The sequence below is a fragment of the Archocentrus centrarchus genome, chromosome 14 (assembly GCF_007364275.1).
Source record: "Archocentrus centrarchus isolate MPI-CPG fArcCen1 chromosome 14, fArcCen1, whole genome shotgun sequence".
Classification (NCBI taxonomy): Eukaryota; Metazoa; Chordata; class Actinopteri; order Cichliformes; family Cichlidae; genus Archocentrus; species Archocentrus centrarchus.
The window spans coordinates 32,472,167-32,489,914 of NC_044359.1; the positions used below are offsets into that span (position 1 = coordinate 32,472,167).

General features: G+C 42.3%; 1 protein-coding gene across 5 annotated transcripts in view; it reads left to right on the forward strand.

Annotated features, from left to right (window-relative positions):
* auts2a (activator of transcription and developmental regulator AUTS2 a) overlaps positions 1 to 17,748 on the forward strand; it is a 300,378-nt gene that overhangs the window by 117,488 nt on the left and 165,142 nt on the right. For all 5 annotated transcript variants that reach the window (XM_030746362.1, XM_030746364.1, XM_030746363.1 and 2 more), the window contains exon 4: positions 16,116 to 16,217. In XM_030746362.1, coding sequence (XP_030602222.1) covers positions 16,116 to 16,217 — 102 coding nt within the window. The remainder of the gene's footprint in view (positions 1 to 16,115; positions 16,218 to 17,748) is intronic.

Sequence of the window (17,748 nt, forward strand, 5' to 3'; positions counted from 1 at the left end):
CCACAGAGGCTGCTGCTGCTGCTGCAGTGTATACACAAGTCTGTTTTAAGAAGAGCAGCTGAGAGGGATGACTCTGCTTGGAAATGCAGGTCCTCTTCAGGAAGAACAGATGCAGGCAGGAGAACACAGGAGAGGTTTTCTGTAGTTGTGGGATTTGATGCACAGAGCTTAACTGGATGTGTTCCTCCATAAACAGGTTGTGCAGTATTTAACATTTGGAGCGTGTGTGCTCTCTGATGCCCTTGATGAAATGTCTTTGCCAGGAGCTAAACTCATCGTACCATTTGGCAGATATTCATTTAGTGTATCAACAAAAGCTGACTCTCTTAGATTATTTTTTGATTCTGCAGAAAGACTCCTCATATTTTAAGACTTACCCATTATGTGCTTCCTTTCAATTTTTAGTTAAATGAGAAGGTTCTTTCCCTTTCCCCCTGTCTGTTTCAATATTTCATAACCCTTTATCAAGGCTGAAGAGCCTTTCCTTGACTAATACTTAATTCTATGAAAACAAGAGTGGAGTTGCATCCTTGGTGCACTTATTCACTTACTGGATCAGGGCTTCAAAAGAGCACTTCACAAATGTAGCATTGGAGCAGAGATGATCTTTTTATTCCACCAGTTCTTTTATGCATGGCACTTATATTACCTAAAATGCAACTCGATATGATTTCCTCAGCTGCACAGTTTTGGGTGGGTTTTGGCCACCGCTTTACTTTTATGATGTGGTATTTATTTTTAATTAATTTGTTTACTTCCTCTTTCAGGTATTTCTCTTGGCAGTGCCAGTAACAGTCTGCTCTATCAAGCGCCAAATCACAGCAAACAGTCGCCTCAAGGTGCTTTATATTGTACAGTAAAGACCCTACAATAATTACAGAGATGACCTCCTACGAGCAAGCACTTGGTGACAGTGGTAAGGAAAAACTCCCTTTTAACAGGAAGAAACTTCAGGCAGAACCAGGCTCAGTGAGACACACTGTGAAAGAGAGCCAGAGATTAATAATAACTAATGATTAAATGCAGAGTGGGGTAAAAACAGAGTGATAAGAGGTTAATGAAGAAACAGTTCATCATGGGAACCTCCCAGCAGCCTAGGCCTATAGCAGCATAACTAAAGGAGGGTTCAGGGTCACCTGATCCAGCCCTATAACTATAAGCTTTATCAAAAAGGAACGTTTTCCTGCATCCCTGTTCAGAATCAGAACTTCAAGAAGAGATGCACATCTCAGTGGACATGAGCTTGGCTTTGGAAGATCTGAGCCTGTGCGCACATTAACAGATATGCTTAACTCATAGGTGTGGGTTATTGGTGAGGGGAGCTGCCTCTGTGGGACTCCTCCCCCACTGCTGAAGGTAAGCTTTAAACTAAAACCAGAGTGGTGCTGAAGGAGAGAGAAAGGGGAGAAAGGAATGATGCTTGCCTGTATTCTGTTTGGTTTGATGTCTCATTTATTGAATGTTGGCAGGTAGTGGATCTGTGCTTGTGTATGTGAGAGACAGAAAGTGTTCTTTTTAAACCAACATTTTCTCATCATATTACCTAATATTTTTTTTTTCTTCTAAAAGTCATTTCTTCTATCCGCCTCCTTCAACACCTCCTCCTGATGTGTTGTCATGTAGCACCACCCACAGGTCAGCAGTAGGGTGACAGGCCGGTGTGTTGCTGAGCTCTCTGTCAGGGAAAAAGCACGCCAGTCTGACTGAAAGAGCAGCAGAACCTCTGGTTGTGGGTTGAAAATCAAATCCAAAAGCTCAAAATAAAGCAGAGGAACTCTCAGTCACGAACAGAGAGAGTAGTGCCCGACTCATTGTTCCTTCTAGTGGGACGGGAGGGAAAGTACAGCGTACACAAGAGAACCCAGCACACTCTCAGATTCAGTCTTTGTTCAGGCTGTGCTGAATTATTTACCCGTGTGTTTAAAAGACTGCTCGGGGGAATTTCGACATTAGCTCTTTGGAGCGCCGTGCTTGAGTCGTTCTGGCCTACAAAAACTTGGCATACTTTAATGAAATGCAGTTCTTACAGACAGATGTAATTGAAGAGTTATCAGGAAAAAATGAGGGGAAAAAAAGTTTTGATAAAAAGCATAGTTGAAAGTATGCTTTTAAATGCATTGGATGCTTGCTTTAACCTTGTTCTTGGCTCACATTGTACCCTCCTGCGAGACTGCAGGGAAGTAAAAGCATTTCTCACTCAAACCCCCAAAGCTCCCAGTTACTTTTAAGATCGCGCCCAGCTCTGCGTGTTTTCTCTGCTTCGCTTCTTTTGCTCTTCTTTTTTTTTTTTTTTTTTTTTTTTTGATTGAAAATGAGCCTCGTATTGTTCTCATTTGCATTCACTGAGCTTCTCTATAATTTATAATTCCAGTACCTTTACCCCGTTCGATGCAGGCTGACAGCGTTCTCACTTTAAGGTGCAGCTGTTTGCACAAGCCGGTTTTGTAAACCGAAAGTTTTCCATTCATGTGTAAAGTTTTGCACGATGCCATGAAAAATAATTAATCGCAGTGAATAACTCTAAAGCCTGGCCTCAGGTTTATTATGTTGTGCTTGGCCAGAAAATAGATCACCGTTATGATTATATGGGGAACTCAGTGATGTTCCCACTCGCGCAGATGTTTTAGCTTTAGAGGTTACATCACTGCTATCATGGAGGCAGGTCAACCTGCAATAAAACAGAGTTCATTATGAGTTGACCTGAAAAAGATTAGTTGACCCAGACTGAATTTCATAGCTATCGGTGAGACGCTGAAACATTTCCAAACTGCTCGCAACTTTGCTCTGAAGTCATATTTAATCTTATCAGCTATCATGATGGACAAGGTCTGGTGCAGGTTATCCCTCTTTTTATTGCTCATTAGCTACAATTATGTGAGAGCTGGCCTCTGGTTTTCTTCTTTCTTTTTTTTTTTTTGGCAGGATAATTGATTGCGGCTCTGGAATATGTGTACACAGCCAGCACTAGCAAATCTGCAGTGATGATTCTGTGATCCCGTTTCCTGAGTTGTTTATGCAGTACTCCTGCCATCGACAGCCTATGTAGTTCAAAGCATTTTGACACAAAAGCTGTCACAGTGGAAAGCCACAGAAATGCAAAGTATACCCCCGCATTACTTCCTTCAGTATTTCTTTGATTAGACCTCCGTGGATTCTTGCGCTGCTTATATAAAGTCATCTCACACTGGTCTATTTGAAATGATTACACCAGTTTTGTTCCAGTAAATGCCTGAAGTTTCGAGCGATGAACCTCAGGCTGAGAACCTAATTTTCCCCAGCAAACTCAGAAAGCCACAGGCACACTCCCACTCCTGCAGAGCCTGTCTTTTAAATTGTGTTTTATTTAATTTTCTGTGCTATTCACCAAAATTTCCACACTGAGCGTTGCAGAAATAATTTTCAGTGTTTCCCCGGGGGGGTGGGGAAGCAGTATTCCTATTTTTTTTCTTCTTTTTTTCCACGGCACACCCAGGGGTGAGCACAAAAGGGAGACAAACGGCTCAGTATCAGCTGTGATTTCCTGAATAGCCCAGTGGGAGCGCGGGAAGTCGGGGTGCATGCAGCAGATCGGCGTTGCCCTGAAACAGCAGCCATGCTGTGAGGGAGATGGCTTTTCTCTGAGACAGTCCGACTGTGAGCCACGGGTCTGCAAATGAAACAGGGGGAGGAGGGATGCAGCCTTTACAGATTCAAGGCCCCTGTTGCCTTGCTGGGCATGTCTGCTGCTGTGGTGAGGCAGAGGGGGAAAAAAAAAACAGCAGTGGATAAACAGACAAAGAGCTGCAGATAATTCTGCTGAAAATACAGTGATGCTGTTTCCTGCTGTTTGTGAATTCATCAGGCTCCATGCTGTGCCACTAGTGATTTCTAAATATATGCAGCTCATCTGATGGAGATGTGTAAACTCTGTGTAGGGTTATGGATGGCTGTGCAGACAGATTGTTTGCTCTAGGTTCTCTGCGGTCCTGGTGGGTGGGGATCTGTCAGCACCATCTTACATTGTTTTCCACATGAGCTTTATTGAGTTCCCAATTACAATGCTGGTCCTCTTGTCTTGGGCTCAATGCTGCTGCTGAATTGACCTTGCATTTTTGCAAGGGAGTGCTTTTGTGTATTCAGGCCAGCAGGCCTGTTAGGCAGGCAGACAGCGAGGCAGACTGACTGTTTCTCTCAGGCCCTGCTCTGGCAAGACCCTGCTTAACAGGCATCAGGCTTACACACTTAATACTTGGGATGGGGCAGCAGGTTTAGCTCTTAGCTCTCATTGCAGCTGACATTGTATCAGGCAGCAAGACAGGGCCAGACTGCTGCAGCCTTATTAGCCCTGTCTGAATTGGCTTCCCTCAGTCTAGCAGTAATGTTCAATGAGAAGGTTGCTTTGGAATTTAATAGAATGGGTAGAAATAACCTCCACAGTACACACGAAGCGCCGTCTCTTGCTGGTGTTTTTCCCTGAGATCACCTGAACAACAGAGGAAGGGGCACAGAGGAGGCACTTGCAGTAGGTGGAGCTCTTGTGTTGGATTTTGATGTTGGAGCTTGATTCACCTGCTTGTGAAGGACACTACAGCTGCCTCTGCTGTGTGTGCACGCATCCCTTTCAGATGGTGCTTATGCAAAATGCATAGATGGCATATAATAAGAGATTTACAAGCCTTCTGTATACTCACACAAGCCCAGTAATGTAAACACATTTTGAGTGTAAAGCTAATTGACAGCTCATGATTAGTGGTACAACACTGCCAACTGTTTGCATTTACATCAGACCTTATTAGAAATTGTAATGGCAGCTTATGGTTTCATCTGGTAACAGTTTGGGTGTGTGTGTGTGTGTGTGTGTGTGTGTGTGTGTGTGTGTGTGCATATAGGATCCAGATGCTTTATTTACTGCCTACAGCCCTTCACACCTTTCTCTCACCACTCTCTGACACCTCTGCGCAGTGGAACAAACATAAATGTCTCCCCCACAATTCCTCCTTGCTCTGCCTGTTTTCCCTTCCCACCCCCCCGACTCTCCCTTATTCCTCTCTCTCCCTCCCTCCCTCCTCCCCCTCCCCTTGCGCCACCGCAATCTACCGCAGGCCCTCCATCTCTCTGGCCTGTCAGCGTGCTTTTTCATTTGGCTTGTTGCTACAGGGGGCTCGACGCTGGCAGATTACAACTCGGCAGCCAGTCATTTTCGATTTATCAGAGCCCCCTCCCTCTGTGCCTCCTCTTTTTCTCTCCACCCCACCTCAGCCTGCCATACTCACTACCCTCACCAGCATCGGTCCAGACACACAGCAATTCCTCATCACACCACTGCCTTACAAACCTCCAAACTCCCCTCTTCCCTCCCACCTTCCATATCTTCCACTTCGATCAGTGCAGAAAATTTAGCTCACGAGCCCCCAAGACCTAAAAAAAAAAAAAAAAAAAGAAATATTGTAGCAGTGGAAGCATTTAGGTTAGAGAGGCAGCTAGAGCTGTATTATTACTTAGGCCTCTGTCACCGGTGATGACCCGGGAGAGTGGAGAATATCGATCGCGTGTCACTCAAGGCATTCAGCAGATTGCATTGACAAAGCTTGTCGGGCCCTTTAATAGCAAGGTTAGCAGCTTGGCTAGGGCCCAGGAGAAAACTCTAACTGTGCCCTATTTCATGGTGGCTTTTAACCATTCGCTGGGTCCAATGAGTGGCTTGATAACAGTAAGGAAGTAATTTTACTCTCATAATAGCCTTCCTGTGGTTGACATTTGTGGCTTTAGTCCCCGTAAAAGTGTGTTTCCAAGTGCAGGAGGAAGAAGGCCAGCATTGTGTGGCTGCTTTTTATGACAGAAAATAGCTTTACGTGAACAAAGACACGGTACGCCAAACAAAGCACGGTGGAGAAAGAAAGAAAAAGAAGGGAGTAAAAGCATCAAAAGGATTGTACAAGTGTGATTTATGAGTTGAAGGAAGTCCATTACTTGCTAGAGGAAGCCCAGACCAAAACACAAACAGAGTAAGGGCACGGCTTGCAAAGAGGGTCATGGAGTAATTCTTTTGCTCTGCCGAGATCGCTGATAGCTGCTGAAAACACTGCTTGTCAGAGGAGGGGGGGGGGACGGACAGGATTTCGATTTCACTGTAATTCTCAACATAAATAAAAGCACTAAACCACCTAAATAGTCTCTCTTTAGGCCAAGTGATGTGGAACTAGGCTGAAATGTAACAGGTCCCTTGTGTGTTGTAATTTGCCTCACACACATGAGGGGAAGCTATTTCTACAAGCAGCATAGTCATTGCTGGATGCTGGCAGGTCCTGTGTGGCACGTTGCTATTCTCAGAGCTGTGTAGGCCTAAATCAGAATGCTGGAGCAGATTATTTCCACAGGCAGGTAGCATTGGTTACAGAAAATCAGTGATTTTTTTCTTTTTCATGTTTGCAAATGAGAACTTAAAATAAAAAGTTTTAAAAATAAGATGAAATTGTTCCATCTTGTGTAAAAAGCCCGTATTTATTGAACTACTACAACTCTGTGGCCTAGTTATTAAATCTTCTCAAGAAGGAGCAACTTAAGTTCCCACAGTTTTCCCAGCTGTTTAAGGCACCTTATATAATTATTGCATTTACATATGCATTTTCAGAAGGAGTCACTTCTGCAATGAGAAATGTTCAGACTAATCAGCTGCTGATTAGTAAGTTGCTAGCATCACTGAGTAGAAAAATGAAAGAGGACAATGGCGCGCATTTATGCTTTGCTTTGTCGTCTCTAGCGCTGATTATGCCATCTGGGTACATGTGGCCCCGCTCAAATATTACGTCCAGCCAGCTTTTTTGTTTTGATTGGCAGATGAAGAGGAAATCCTCCAACAGTGAGCCTTCAGCAACAAGGTCGTTTATTTTCATTCCAGTACTGCAGTAATGACGGTGTGGTTCTGTACTATGGAGGGATGAACGTTCATTTTGCGGGCTCTGCGCTGTAACGCTGAGGTAGAAGGTACAGAGGAGTATTTGAAATATTAAATGAAGGAATTTCCACCAACAAAAGACTTATGCCACAACACTGATTTCCAGTATTCAGCTTTTTATCTGTTTATTGAAATAAATACACCACTATTTGTCAATACCAGTACTGCCTGCAGTATGTATCTGAAAATTAAGGGTCATTTATTGACTGAGAGATGTGAGCTGTGTTAAAAATCGCAGGTTAGGCTTGTTTTAAGGTGGAATTTAAACAGCTTTTTAATGCTTCCAAAGGTCAAACTGTAGTCCAAACAGATGCTGTGAGAGTCGTCTCCTGATGAAGAAACCTAGCTGAAGTACTGTTTTACAAATGTTTTACAATCTGTGTGATAATGTGTTATAGGCTATAGTATTTTCCTCTTTCTCTGTGTTTGGATGTTTCACATACACATAAAAATGATATTTCCAACAGTGATTGCTTTATGAGTTCTCTCTCCTGTCTGCTAGGTACACTCCAGCTGCATTTTATGACCACTTAGATGAAAGGAAATCAGGCACACAGTCAGCGTGTTTCCAATATAAAGTTAATGGACAATATTTGCTATCATCATGGCCTTTTTGTAGCATCAGAAAAGCGCCGTATGTTTTCGCGTGACACGTGAGTTGTTTCCTGTCTCTGAAATCCTGATTATTTGGATTACAATCATGTTGTTAGGCTGCACCGTTGTTGCCCTTGGCTTTTTGCTGTTACCTATTACCAGCCTGTTAAAGTAGCCACAGCAGATGTTTACTAGCAGACTTCTCACGAGCCAGGAAAACTCAGGCTGCTATTAATATGGTGGCAGTGCAGCACTGACTTGTTTTATGACTTGATAACGACAGATGTGAATTTCTGGAAGGTAGCTAAATGAGGACGTTTACGGCATGGATTAGTGATAACAGTGCTGGCCTCGGGCAAGCACACTGGGTCAGCCAAGTAGGAAATGTATATCCTGCCATCAGATTTTACAGCCCCCTTTAATCCCCAAATAGCAGCACAGATGGAGCCAAATGCAGGTAAGGTGAGATGTTATAATTCCTGTTGGTTTGCACCTGCATGCAAACCGCAGCAGCGTGTTTGGAATATGCTACCTGCCCTCTGAATGGTAATATCCGCTCACCAGAGATGAGCTTATGACCTTCAGTTCAAAGACCACTGGGTTTTTAGATGCTGCTCTAAGTGGAGGGAGATCTCTGGAGATATGTGCAGTTGATCTCAAAGGTGGTGTAGATTTGAGGAGCGGTAGTCACAATTTTCATATTTTCCACAAAGTAAATGAATGAAATATAGCTTATGTAATCTGTAAATGTTAATATATGTGCACTCTATCAGTTACTGCAGTTGACACCGGCAGTTGACACATGGCAGTTGAATCCATGTGGGAATCATGAATCTAACTGAACTGAAAAGTTGGCTCAGTGCAGTTGTGGAAAATCTTTGTTTCACACCAGGTTGATCACTCAGAGTTTAATGAATGTATTTTAATTAATCATTAATCATTCATATGCAGGTAGCTGCATTTATTGTGTCACTTTCTAGCCAGTTGCTCTTTGAAACCTTATTGCAGGTCATACTGAAAAGGCTGTGGCCTATACAAGTTCTTTCTTAGTCACAGGCCGGATACGGTACAGTGCTAGGCCATTTTACAAATGTTTGCATTTGATGCTTCCTTCTAAAAGTCTCTGGTTCTGCTTTTTTGCAGCAATGTGTGTCATGAAGAGCTCTCTCCTACTATTCCTGTAACATAAAAAAAGCCCTCTTACCCTAAACTAGAAGCATTTGTCTATCATATTACCACCACATATGAGCCTCACACAAGGCTTGACCCAGTGTTAAGTGTCTGCGCTAAATTTCATTGCCTCCATCTACTGGAAGGCCTGCCAATATACTGGCAGTGAATTCCTGGAGGAAAATAAATGGCAATAAAAAAGAGAAATGATAGCCCCTGCAAGCTGATAGGAGAGGGCTTTTTCTCTGCTGTCTTTTTTCCATACCACTCTTTATTGAGGCTGCCCGGCTTGGGGAGCTGCGATTTGGCACACTGGCTGTGACTTTAGTTGGATGGGAGTTTAAAAGCCAATATTGAAGTAGCACATATTGAAGAGCTGGGGAATCATGTTAATAATTGCATGCAAATTTCTTTGAGTAGTCATATGTTGACGAGCTCTCAGCTCTCAGCTCTCAGCTCTACAGCGAGATGTCAGATACCTTTCAGCTTTCCAATGCACTCTATAGTATTATAATATATAGTATTATATTATTATCTTAGCATGCTTGCTGTCGGCTGTATATGGGAAGTGTTGCAGCTCAGGGAATTGAGGTGTGTAAAGTGGGCAGGCAGGTTATTTTACTGCCACGTTGGGCTACTGTAACAAGATGTTCAGATATGATCTGAGAGAGGAGAGGCCCCCTGCTGCTCTTATAGTCTCCCCCCACCCCATCACCACACTTTTTCCTCCACCTGTTCAGTTCATTATTAAATCTGGGAATTGTCCCTATAACTCAATCCACCAGACTACAGCATTATATGACCATTTGTGAGAAGGGTGATTGCGACGCAGGGCAGAGGATGGATGTTAAAAGCATATTGATTTGTCTGTAATGTCGTCATACATCAGAGATTTATGGCAATATATAAATGCAGCCGCAAGCTCTAGTATCCTCCAGCCTGCGGTGGAGGAAATGGAGTCCTTAGTATGACTGATGAGATCAAGACAGTGCTCTCAACTGCGCCCCCCCCCCCCCCCCCATATGAGCCTCCATTTCCCACTCCTCCTCCTCTCAGGATGTTCTTACCCTGCAGCTGCTGTGACTAGTCCTCAGTGGCTCCATATCTTTGCTTTGGCTTCACATTCCAGCACAGAGGCTAGAAAAGCTCCCTCTGTGGCCTGAGATTGGTTGGAGTGGGTGCACTTGGTGTCACTGATCTTTCCCCAGCAAGAGAAATGATGTCTGACAAGGTCACCAGAGATCACTGCCATACAATGATGCTTGAAGACTGAAAGGAAATAGAGCTTCTCTGTGGTTACATACCTTGAAACTAACAAATTTACTGCACTAGCTGACTAGGAGTGAGAACCATGGGCAAACAGCAGGCTTCGATATATCATTTAGGCACAACGATGAAAGGCTATGTGACATCCATGCTTAAACTTTCCAGATAAGAAAATTGTATTAAAGGTTATTATCAGGCTGTATGTATGGTCCCTTTGCCACACACAAAGCTAACAGTAAACAAATCTGGGGCAGTGGAAGCCAAGCACTGATGCCCAATGACAGGCTGTGAAGTGAGGGTGGCAGAAGGGGTTATGGCTGATGTGAGCGCCAGGCGGGGCTGCTGTCTGTGGCATTTACAGCAGCTGGGCCTCAGAGCCAAGCACAGGGTCAGCGCTAGGCCACGCTGGTGGGCTCGCCTGCACAGCCACTGTCAGAAAGGTGACGCAGGGTCTGATGTGAGCCCCTTCTTACGGGCCCCAACGAACGCCCAGCTGCTATTTTCACATAAGTCTTGTCAGATAAAGCCAGCTGTGAGTTAAACAGGCCCAGCAGTTTCCAACTGCTGTTGTCGACCGGCCCAAGGTGGTGTTACTAGATGGGATCACTGTGAGGCTGATGTGATGTAGAGGCCGGTTGGGACATAATTAGCAATGCTTAATGTGGTTTAATGTTTGGAAATAGTATATCCTAAGGCTATAGGCGAGCGCCTCCATAAGTCGAGAGGAATTTCTTCGAGTTGTTCCTGTTAATTGCTGAGTCGTGAAGCTCCCAGCACTTTAATAGCCTTCGTATATAGACCTCTGAAAGTAGCATAAAGGAGATATTCAAAGTGTAGTCAGTGCAAACCGAGGGGATTTGACAGTGCTGCAGGAAATAGACAATTTATTATCAGCAACAGCCTAGGTAGTGGATTATCTATAAAACATTCATGGTTCTCCCTCAGTGGCAAGGAGCCATAAAACTTCCCAAATGAGGGACTTGTTAATTTACTTGTTAAAGCAAATTAAAAATTTATAAGCGCTTTTAGGTAAATGAGATCCTCTTTCATTGCTGCCCTAGTGGGATTCTCCCTGCCAGATCCTGCGAGGACAGGTTAGCTGTTGTGAAAGCCGCAGAAGAACAATAAAAGCCGTTAAATTGTTCCAGGTTTTATTACCGCCAAGCTCTCCAGCTGCTGTTGTGCGTAACTAAGGGAAACCAGGAGCTGATGGCTACAGAATTCCACTGAGGCCAGTAGAAAAGTGAGCACAGTGCTCCGTCTATTTTTCTTTTTGTGGGATGAGAGATGGAGGCGGGGGGGGGTGGAGTTGCTGGGGCAGGTCGGTTGTGTATGGCTCTGTTTAAAAAGGCCTTTGTGGTTAGAAATGTTAGCAGGCCTACTTTTGTGCTTGATTGCATTGAGTCTGTAGTGCAGCCCTTGAGAATAGGTCAATACACTTGTAAAATTCCACTATGGCAATGGTGAGCACTTTTCAGTAAGTGAGAAAATAATTGACTCCGCATGTTCAAGACAATGTTGTAATAGCTGTTTTAGTGTTCTTTTCAGGGGAATGGTGTTAAATGAGATATTTCAGCTTTTACACTGGGCATGTATGTTATTGCATTGCTCTGAGTCATTTTTGTCTAACGCTGTAAGCTCAGCGTCAGCGTTACTGACAAGACATCCAGTAATGATTTTTGTTATGTATGAGATTTGCATTGTCAAGATAAAAATCTTGTTTTTTTTCAGTGGGCATTTCAACATATGCAATGGTAATTTCATTAATAATTTATTTCAGTCCCACCTTTTAATAGAAAAGCGAGGTCTTTCAGCTATTCCTGCTGCTACAGTTCAAGATAATGGAACCTTGGGGCAAAGCTTCATTATCTTGAACAATAAATAGATTTGTACAACTCTTGATTTTATTAATTCAATAACATGGAATTGGAAATTGCACTGATACTGTTACAAAAAGCTAGCTGGCGAGCTCAAAGTGAAGAACTGTCAAGCTAACTAGTGATTCATGAGCAGAATTATCTGGAAAATCTATGTAACTCAAGCTGGTTTGATCATTTAACACATGAATCGTCTTTTAATGTACTTATCAAAAAGATTGACACACGCATATTAATTCATACATGTGAATGTTCTTGTCTGTCATGAAAAGGAGTACAGACTCCAGAAGCAGTCTTGATGAAACAAAAATGAAAAAAGTCCAAAAGAACAAATCAAATCAAGGGCTTCTTATACAAAAATTGAAGAAGCTAAATCCAAAGAGCACTGAGAGGAAGACAGGACACAAACACAATACAACGCAACAAAGAACTGAGGGGAGCTGGAGGCTATAAACACACACAAGGCAACCTGGGAGAGTGAACACAGCTGGGGACAACAAGGCACAGGTGAACAGAATCTAGATAACAAGACAATAGGGAAGTAAAACCAAATATAGAGCACAAGAGACAAAGGACTACCAAAATAAAACAGAAAGCAAATAAACAGGGAAACACCGAGACAGGGACGTGACAGCAAAACACTACAGAGACTACACTCCTACCAGAACGACCTAACCTACAATAATCATTAAAACTGAAGCTCATAACAGATATGAAAAGTGAACTAAAATGCTTAGTAATAACCAGAAAACCAACCAAACCCGCAGATCATGACATTCTTATCCTTTAGTGGCAGCCTAACGTCATTGTTTCTGCCTGCGCTCATCAGTAACAGTAGAAGGCTGGTCTCTTAGCACACTGTCACAATCAGTGCAGAGGGTCATTTTTTAAACAGGTCAGACCTTCTCATTGTTTCTGTACAGCGTGTCGAATGATATCCCGTACAATCTTTAGCATCTGTAAACTGTTTTCTGTCACTTCTGGTGGTGACACCTCACACCTACACCTCCAATCCTTCTCAAATGGCACTTACCAAAGTGTTAATTCTCTGTCAGATCACTCTGAACAATTATAAATTGCTCTTTACTGGTTTGTCATATTTGGAACCAGAACTAGAGCTGCTATTAACAAAACATTCAAGCAAACCAAAAAAAATATGAGATTTTTCACTTATTAATTAAATTATTTTAAAAATTGTTTATCTCGTGATTTTTTTTCTCTCTTTACACATTAATGCTACCATGCAGAGCGTGGCGTGTTTCAGACTTTTATAGCGCTTAATTAGAGCAAGCATATTTTTTGAAGCCTGAATTTCATGTTTCCTGGAAAAAGTTAGAATCGGTGCTACAGTAGTGCTAATAAATCAATAGTGGTAATATCATCACACGTTTAACAAAGTGCGTCTGTCTTATCTCTGTGTGCAAACACCACAGTACTCAGACATTAAAGACTCTTTGTAACTGTTGAGTCACCGCTGTACTATCCAGATAAGGTATGGCTATAACAGCTTGAAAAGTTCCTTTAGTAGAAGTACCATTATATTTTTCTTTCTTTCTTTGTATGTAGCAAATGTAAAATAATATCTCATAACCTGCAGGCTAAACCACGCTGAGATACTGCTGATTGAAAACAGTTGTTGATTCTCTACTCCAGTAAATTCAGTCTGGTAAAAGAGACCAGGATGGAAAAAAAAAAAAAAAACAACAACAACTTTTTCCCCTAACACAGAACAGATTGTAGGAAAACAAGACCTCACTGGGTGGAAATTAATGGCAGATGCACTTACTAGTAGCTTAAATGTTTCATTAGATGCTAATGTCTTGCTGTGTCTTTAATTGTTGTGAAATTAGCCTCTGGAATATTAATACCATCTGTTTGTTATCTTCCTGCACGGCCAGTTTTTACCCAGACTGAACAGTAAAGGTCATTAAATACATGCATCCATATGCCTCAACGTGCATCTTAATTAATGCCTTTTTATTACTGTGTCTGCACGGGACACCTGTCTGTCTCCTCTCTGTAGGTCACGCTAAATGCAGTGAACTGCACTGGTGTTCATTACAGATGGTTTAAAAGTGAAGCTAACTTTAAAAGCCTATAAACCATATAGAAAATGACTTCAAAGCTGTAACAAGTGGGAGTGATCAGATCAGCACAGATTGGGTCACAGAGACAGCCCCCGCACCCACACACACGGGCTTCTCATTTAGATTTATCATCAGACAGCAGGTCATTAAATTTCAGCTTCACTGTTCAATGGCACTGACCACCACTATTCCCTCCATTTGCTTAAGACATCCATTAATCACGCCATAAAAAGAAATGAATCCATCATCTGAAGCTCAGAAAGGGGAGCGCAGATGGAAAAAAACACAATTCTCTGAAGTAATTTAAGGGAGCTCAGGGGGAAATTAAAGGGAACAAGCTGAGGGATACGTTTTCAAATAGCTGTGTAATCAGGACCTGAGCTAGTAATAGCCCTGAAAGATGAGACGCTTTTTTAAAAAAATGTCTTTATTAGATATGTTCTACAGACATTACACACAGTTAAATTTGTGGAAGATTTCTGATTTCACGGAGTACTTTCTCTCTGATGAACCGGAATACAGATGGTGCGATTACGTGGTTTCGTACTGGCTCAGCAGTAAAGATACCACATTGATTAACAAAAGACGCATCTTTATATCTTTCTAACACTTGCCTGATCATATCCTTCACGAGCATACTATGGATTTGGTTTTTGGTTGCCGCTATTCGATGGAGGAATCAGCAGCAGCTTTCAGTAAGCTCTACCTTTTTCTGTGTGCGCACATTCATAAATGCATGTGTGCTGGCATGCTCTTCCCGGTATTGTCAGCAGGGACACTGGCTGGTTAATAAATATTATAGGTCAACATGTTTTGATGAAGGAACTGTGGACTGGAGCATAAACAGCATCCTTCGCCCTTTTTTCAAGGATCACTTCACAGGCCCGGCTCGGTGAGATATTATTCTCCTTTTCTCTGCAAAAATATGTAGAGTCCCCTCAGACAAACTGGCATTTACAAGGAAAAGAGAGAAAATGTGCCGTGTGCTTTGTGAGAATAGAATGTGTTGGAGGTAATTAGTGCTATCACAGTGCGGGGCATTGCTTTGCATGTGTATGAGCGCAAGCCACTTTTGGGCTCCGTCTTCTCCCCATCCCTGCCTCAGCATCATGTGACCACATAGACACACAGACTCATCCTTACATCTGTGCGCACACATAGTCAAACAGGCCCATCAGGCATTCCCGGTGCTGAGACTCTTATCACATTCAGCACTCTGGTGAATCCACTAGCCTTCTACCCATCATGCAATTCTCCTAAGGAATAGGATTCTTTTCACACTGCTAATGGCTACCAGAAAACGGAACATTTTCATTTTAATTATCTGCTCAGCTTGAGGGTTTTTTTAGGCACTCCCACACCTTGTGCCCTTTCATCACACTAAATGATGGACGATACCTGAAAGCAGAATACTGAAGGAGAGGTTAAAAAAAAAAAAAAATATATATATATATATATATATAGATAGATAGACACACACACACATATCTTTCCTCTTGTGCCCTGATCTTCTAGACCAAATTCTGTATGTGGAGCACCACTCTCTGCTTTTCCCATTAGATGGCAGAGCAACTATTTACAACGCTGTTCCATAAAGCCAGCTTTTTATTTGCTTTGAAATGAAACCTGCGGCATCTGTCTGATCTCGAAGAAGCAGCACGGACATCAATCAGTCTTGAACAGGGAGTGTAGGCCCCCACCTCCTTCTGCTTAGCTTTGTACTCCCAAGAGTCTTTTATTGTTCTCCAGATTTTGAAGGCTCTCACGTGCTCGCAGATTGGCACGTTGTTCTCTTTATTCTTGTCGTTTTGCTGCATCTTGAACAGAGTGTCTAGAGGATGACACTTGCTGAGCTCCTGCTGCCTCAGCATGTGGTGTCTGCTTGGAAAGGATGGTAGCTCCATTTGAAGGTTCTGGAGGGGTCTTTGTCCCTGTTCTCTATTTCGTGGGCTGAGAGGAGTTTCATACTGTGAGATCAGATGGCGTCTATCTTTGGCAAGTGGAGTGATGGCCACTGAATAGGCTCAGAAATGTGACAGATTTACAGAGACAGCACTGCAGCTCCTGCCAGTTCGCACATATTCATGAACCAATTTCCGTGGGACGCCTATCCGTGCACAGCTCTAAACTGCACTGTTAACACTTTTGCGCTGTGTATTAACCCTTGGTCTCTTTGTGTGTTTGTAGCTGAAACCGGGCCAGAACAACTGTAAGGACAGTGACAGTGAGAGTGTAAGTGAAGAGTCCAAGCCGTCCATCAGGAGCAGCTCCAGAGACAGGCTGACAGATGTAAGTACATTACAACAAACAGTGGGGCATCACATGCAAAATATGTTATAGTCAATAACCTGAGGCCATCAAAATTTCTTGTTTTGTATGTAGTATATTTACTGCATATGTTCAGTATGGATACATTAATGAGAATCCACAGTCTGAACACATATTTGACCAACCAAATGCAGATGGGTTTGTATTGATGCAGTCATTTTGCAAGATAAGCAGTATAAAAATACATGAAAAAGGCCTGGCAGCTCTAAAACAATGTTCAATGACTTGACTCATTATAGTCTCGAGCATTTAACTTATGATATTAATGAGATATAAAGCTAAGAAAAGGAGTGTTTAGTATATTAAAGTCCTACCATTCTTACAAATTGTGTTTATTGTTTAGACAATCCCCAGCTATCTGCTGATAACATTTAAAATAACTGCTTCAACAGAATGAAAGTGTTTTACATTTAATCAGAGAAACAAATTTGTCTTATTGTCTTAAAATACTTAAGTGTGAAATGAAAACTGTGCCTTCAGCTTCAACTTGTGTTCTTAGTTTTTAAGCATAATGAAATAAACCTGTCAGAGAACTGTACTATATTACTACTGTATTGCATGTATATGTAATTGTAGTGCATGTTTTAATAGCAACAGTGAACTGTTGAAATTTGTGTTGTGATGAACCAACAGTTTTTCACCCAAGCTAAAAGGTAAGTTATTAGTGTGATGTAACCAGTTTTGTCAGGATTTCTTTGGTCTTGAGCAATTCCGATTCTGTCCCAGCAGAATCGGAATTGTGGTTCTTCTTAAACGTCCTAAGTGCACTCTTAAAATACTTCAGGTGAAGAGCCCTGTTCACGTTCCGCTGTGAGACAAACACTCTTTCTCTGAGATTTTCTTTATGATTGATGCAAAATAAAAGGTCCATGTTCAATCTGAATGTGCTGAAGGCAAGTATTAGCTGACAAAAGGAAGAGCAGCCGCTGTGTGTCTCTTCACCCTGTGACATATTCCAAGATGTAAAGCGAGCAGGCTCGTGGGACCTTGCTGCCAGACACCCACCCCTACTCTTTGATTTGTGTGGAGAATCTACAGCAAAGCGATCAGATATCTGACCATAATTAAAGCTGTCAGTTGGGAGGCGAGCTAGTCTTTGAGAAAGACACGGCCGAACAACTGAAGCAAAACTGATTCTGCATGTAGCTTTACAGTGCTTGACTGGGCATGAAATGAAATAAGTAATTTGATGTTGACAACAGAAATTGAAATGATACTTGCTGATTTCTGTCGGCACTGTAGTGACAATGCTGCAGAGAAACGGCACAAATTTCACTCAAACAATGTTTAAAGTCTGCTAACCTGTGGATGATTGAGATCCCAGTGACTGAGAGATAAAGAAGAAGAAAAAAATATGTTATCTTTTTTTTATTGATCTGTAGTAACCAAACACTACATCATAGGTATGAAACAAGAACTTAGGATAAAAGCCAGCTTAATTATGTAACAGTTATTCTGTGGTCATGTCACACAGAATATTATATATGTTATC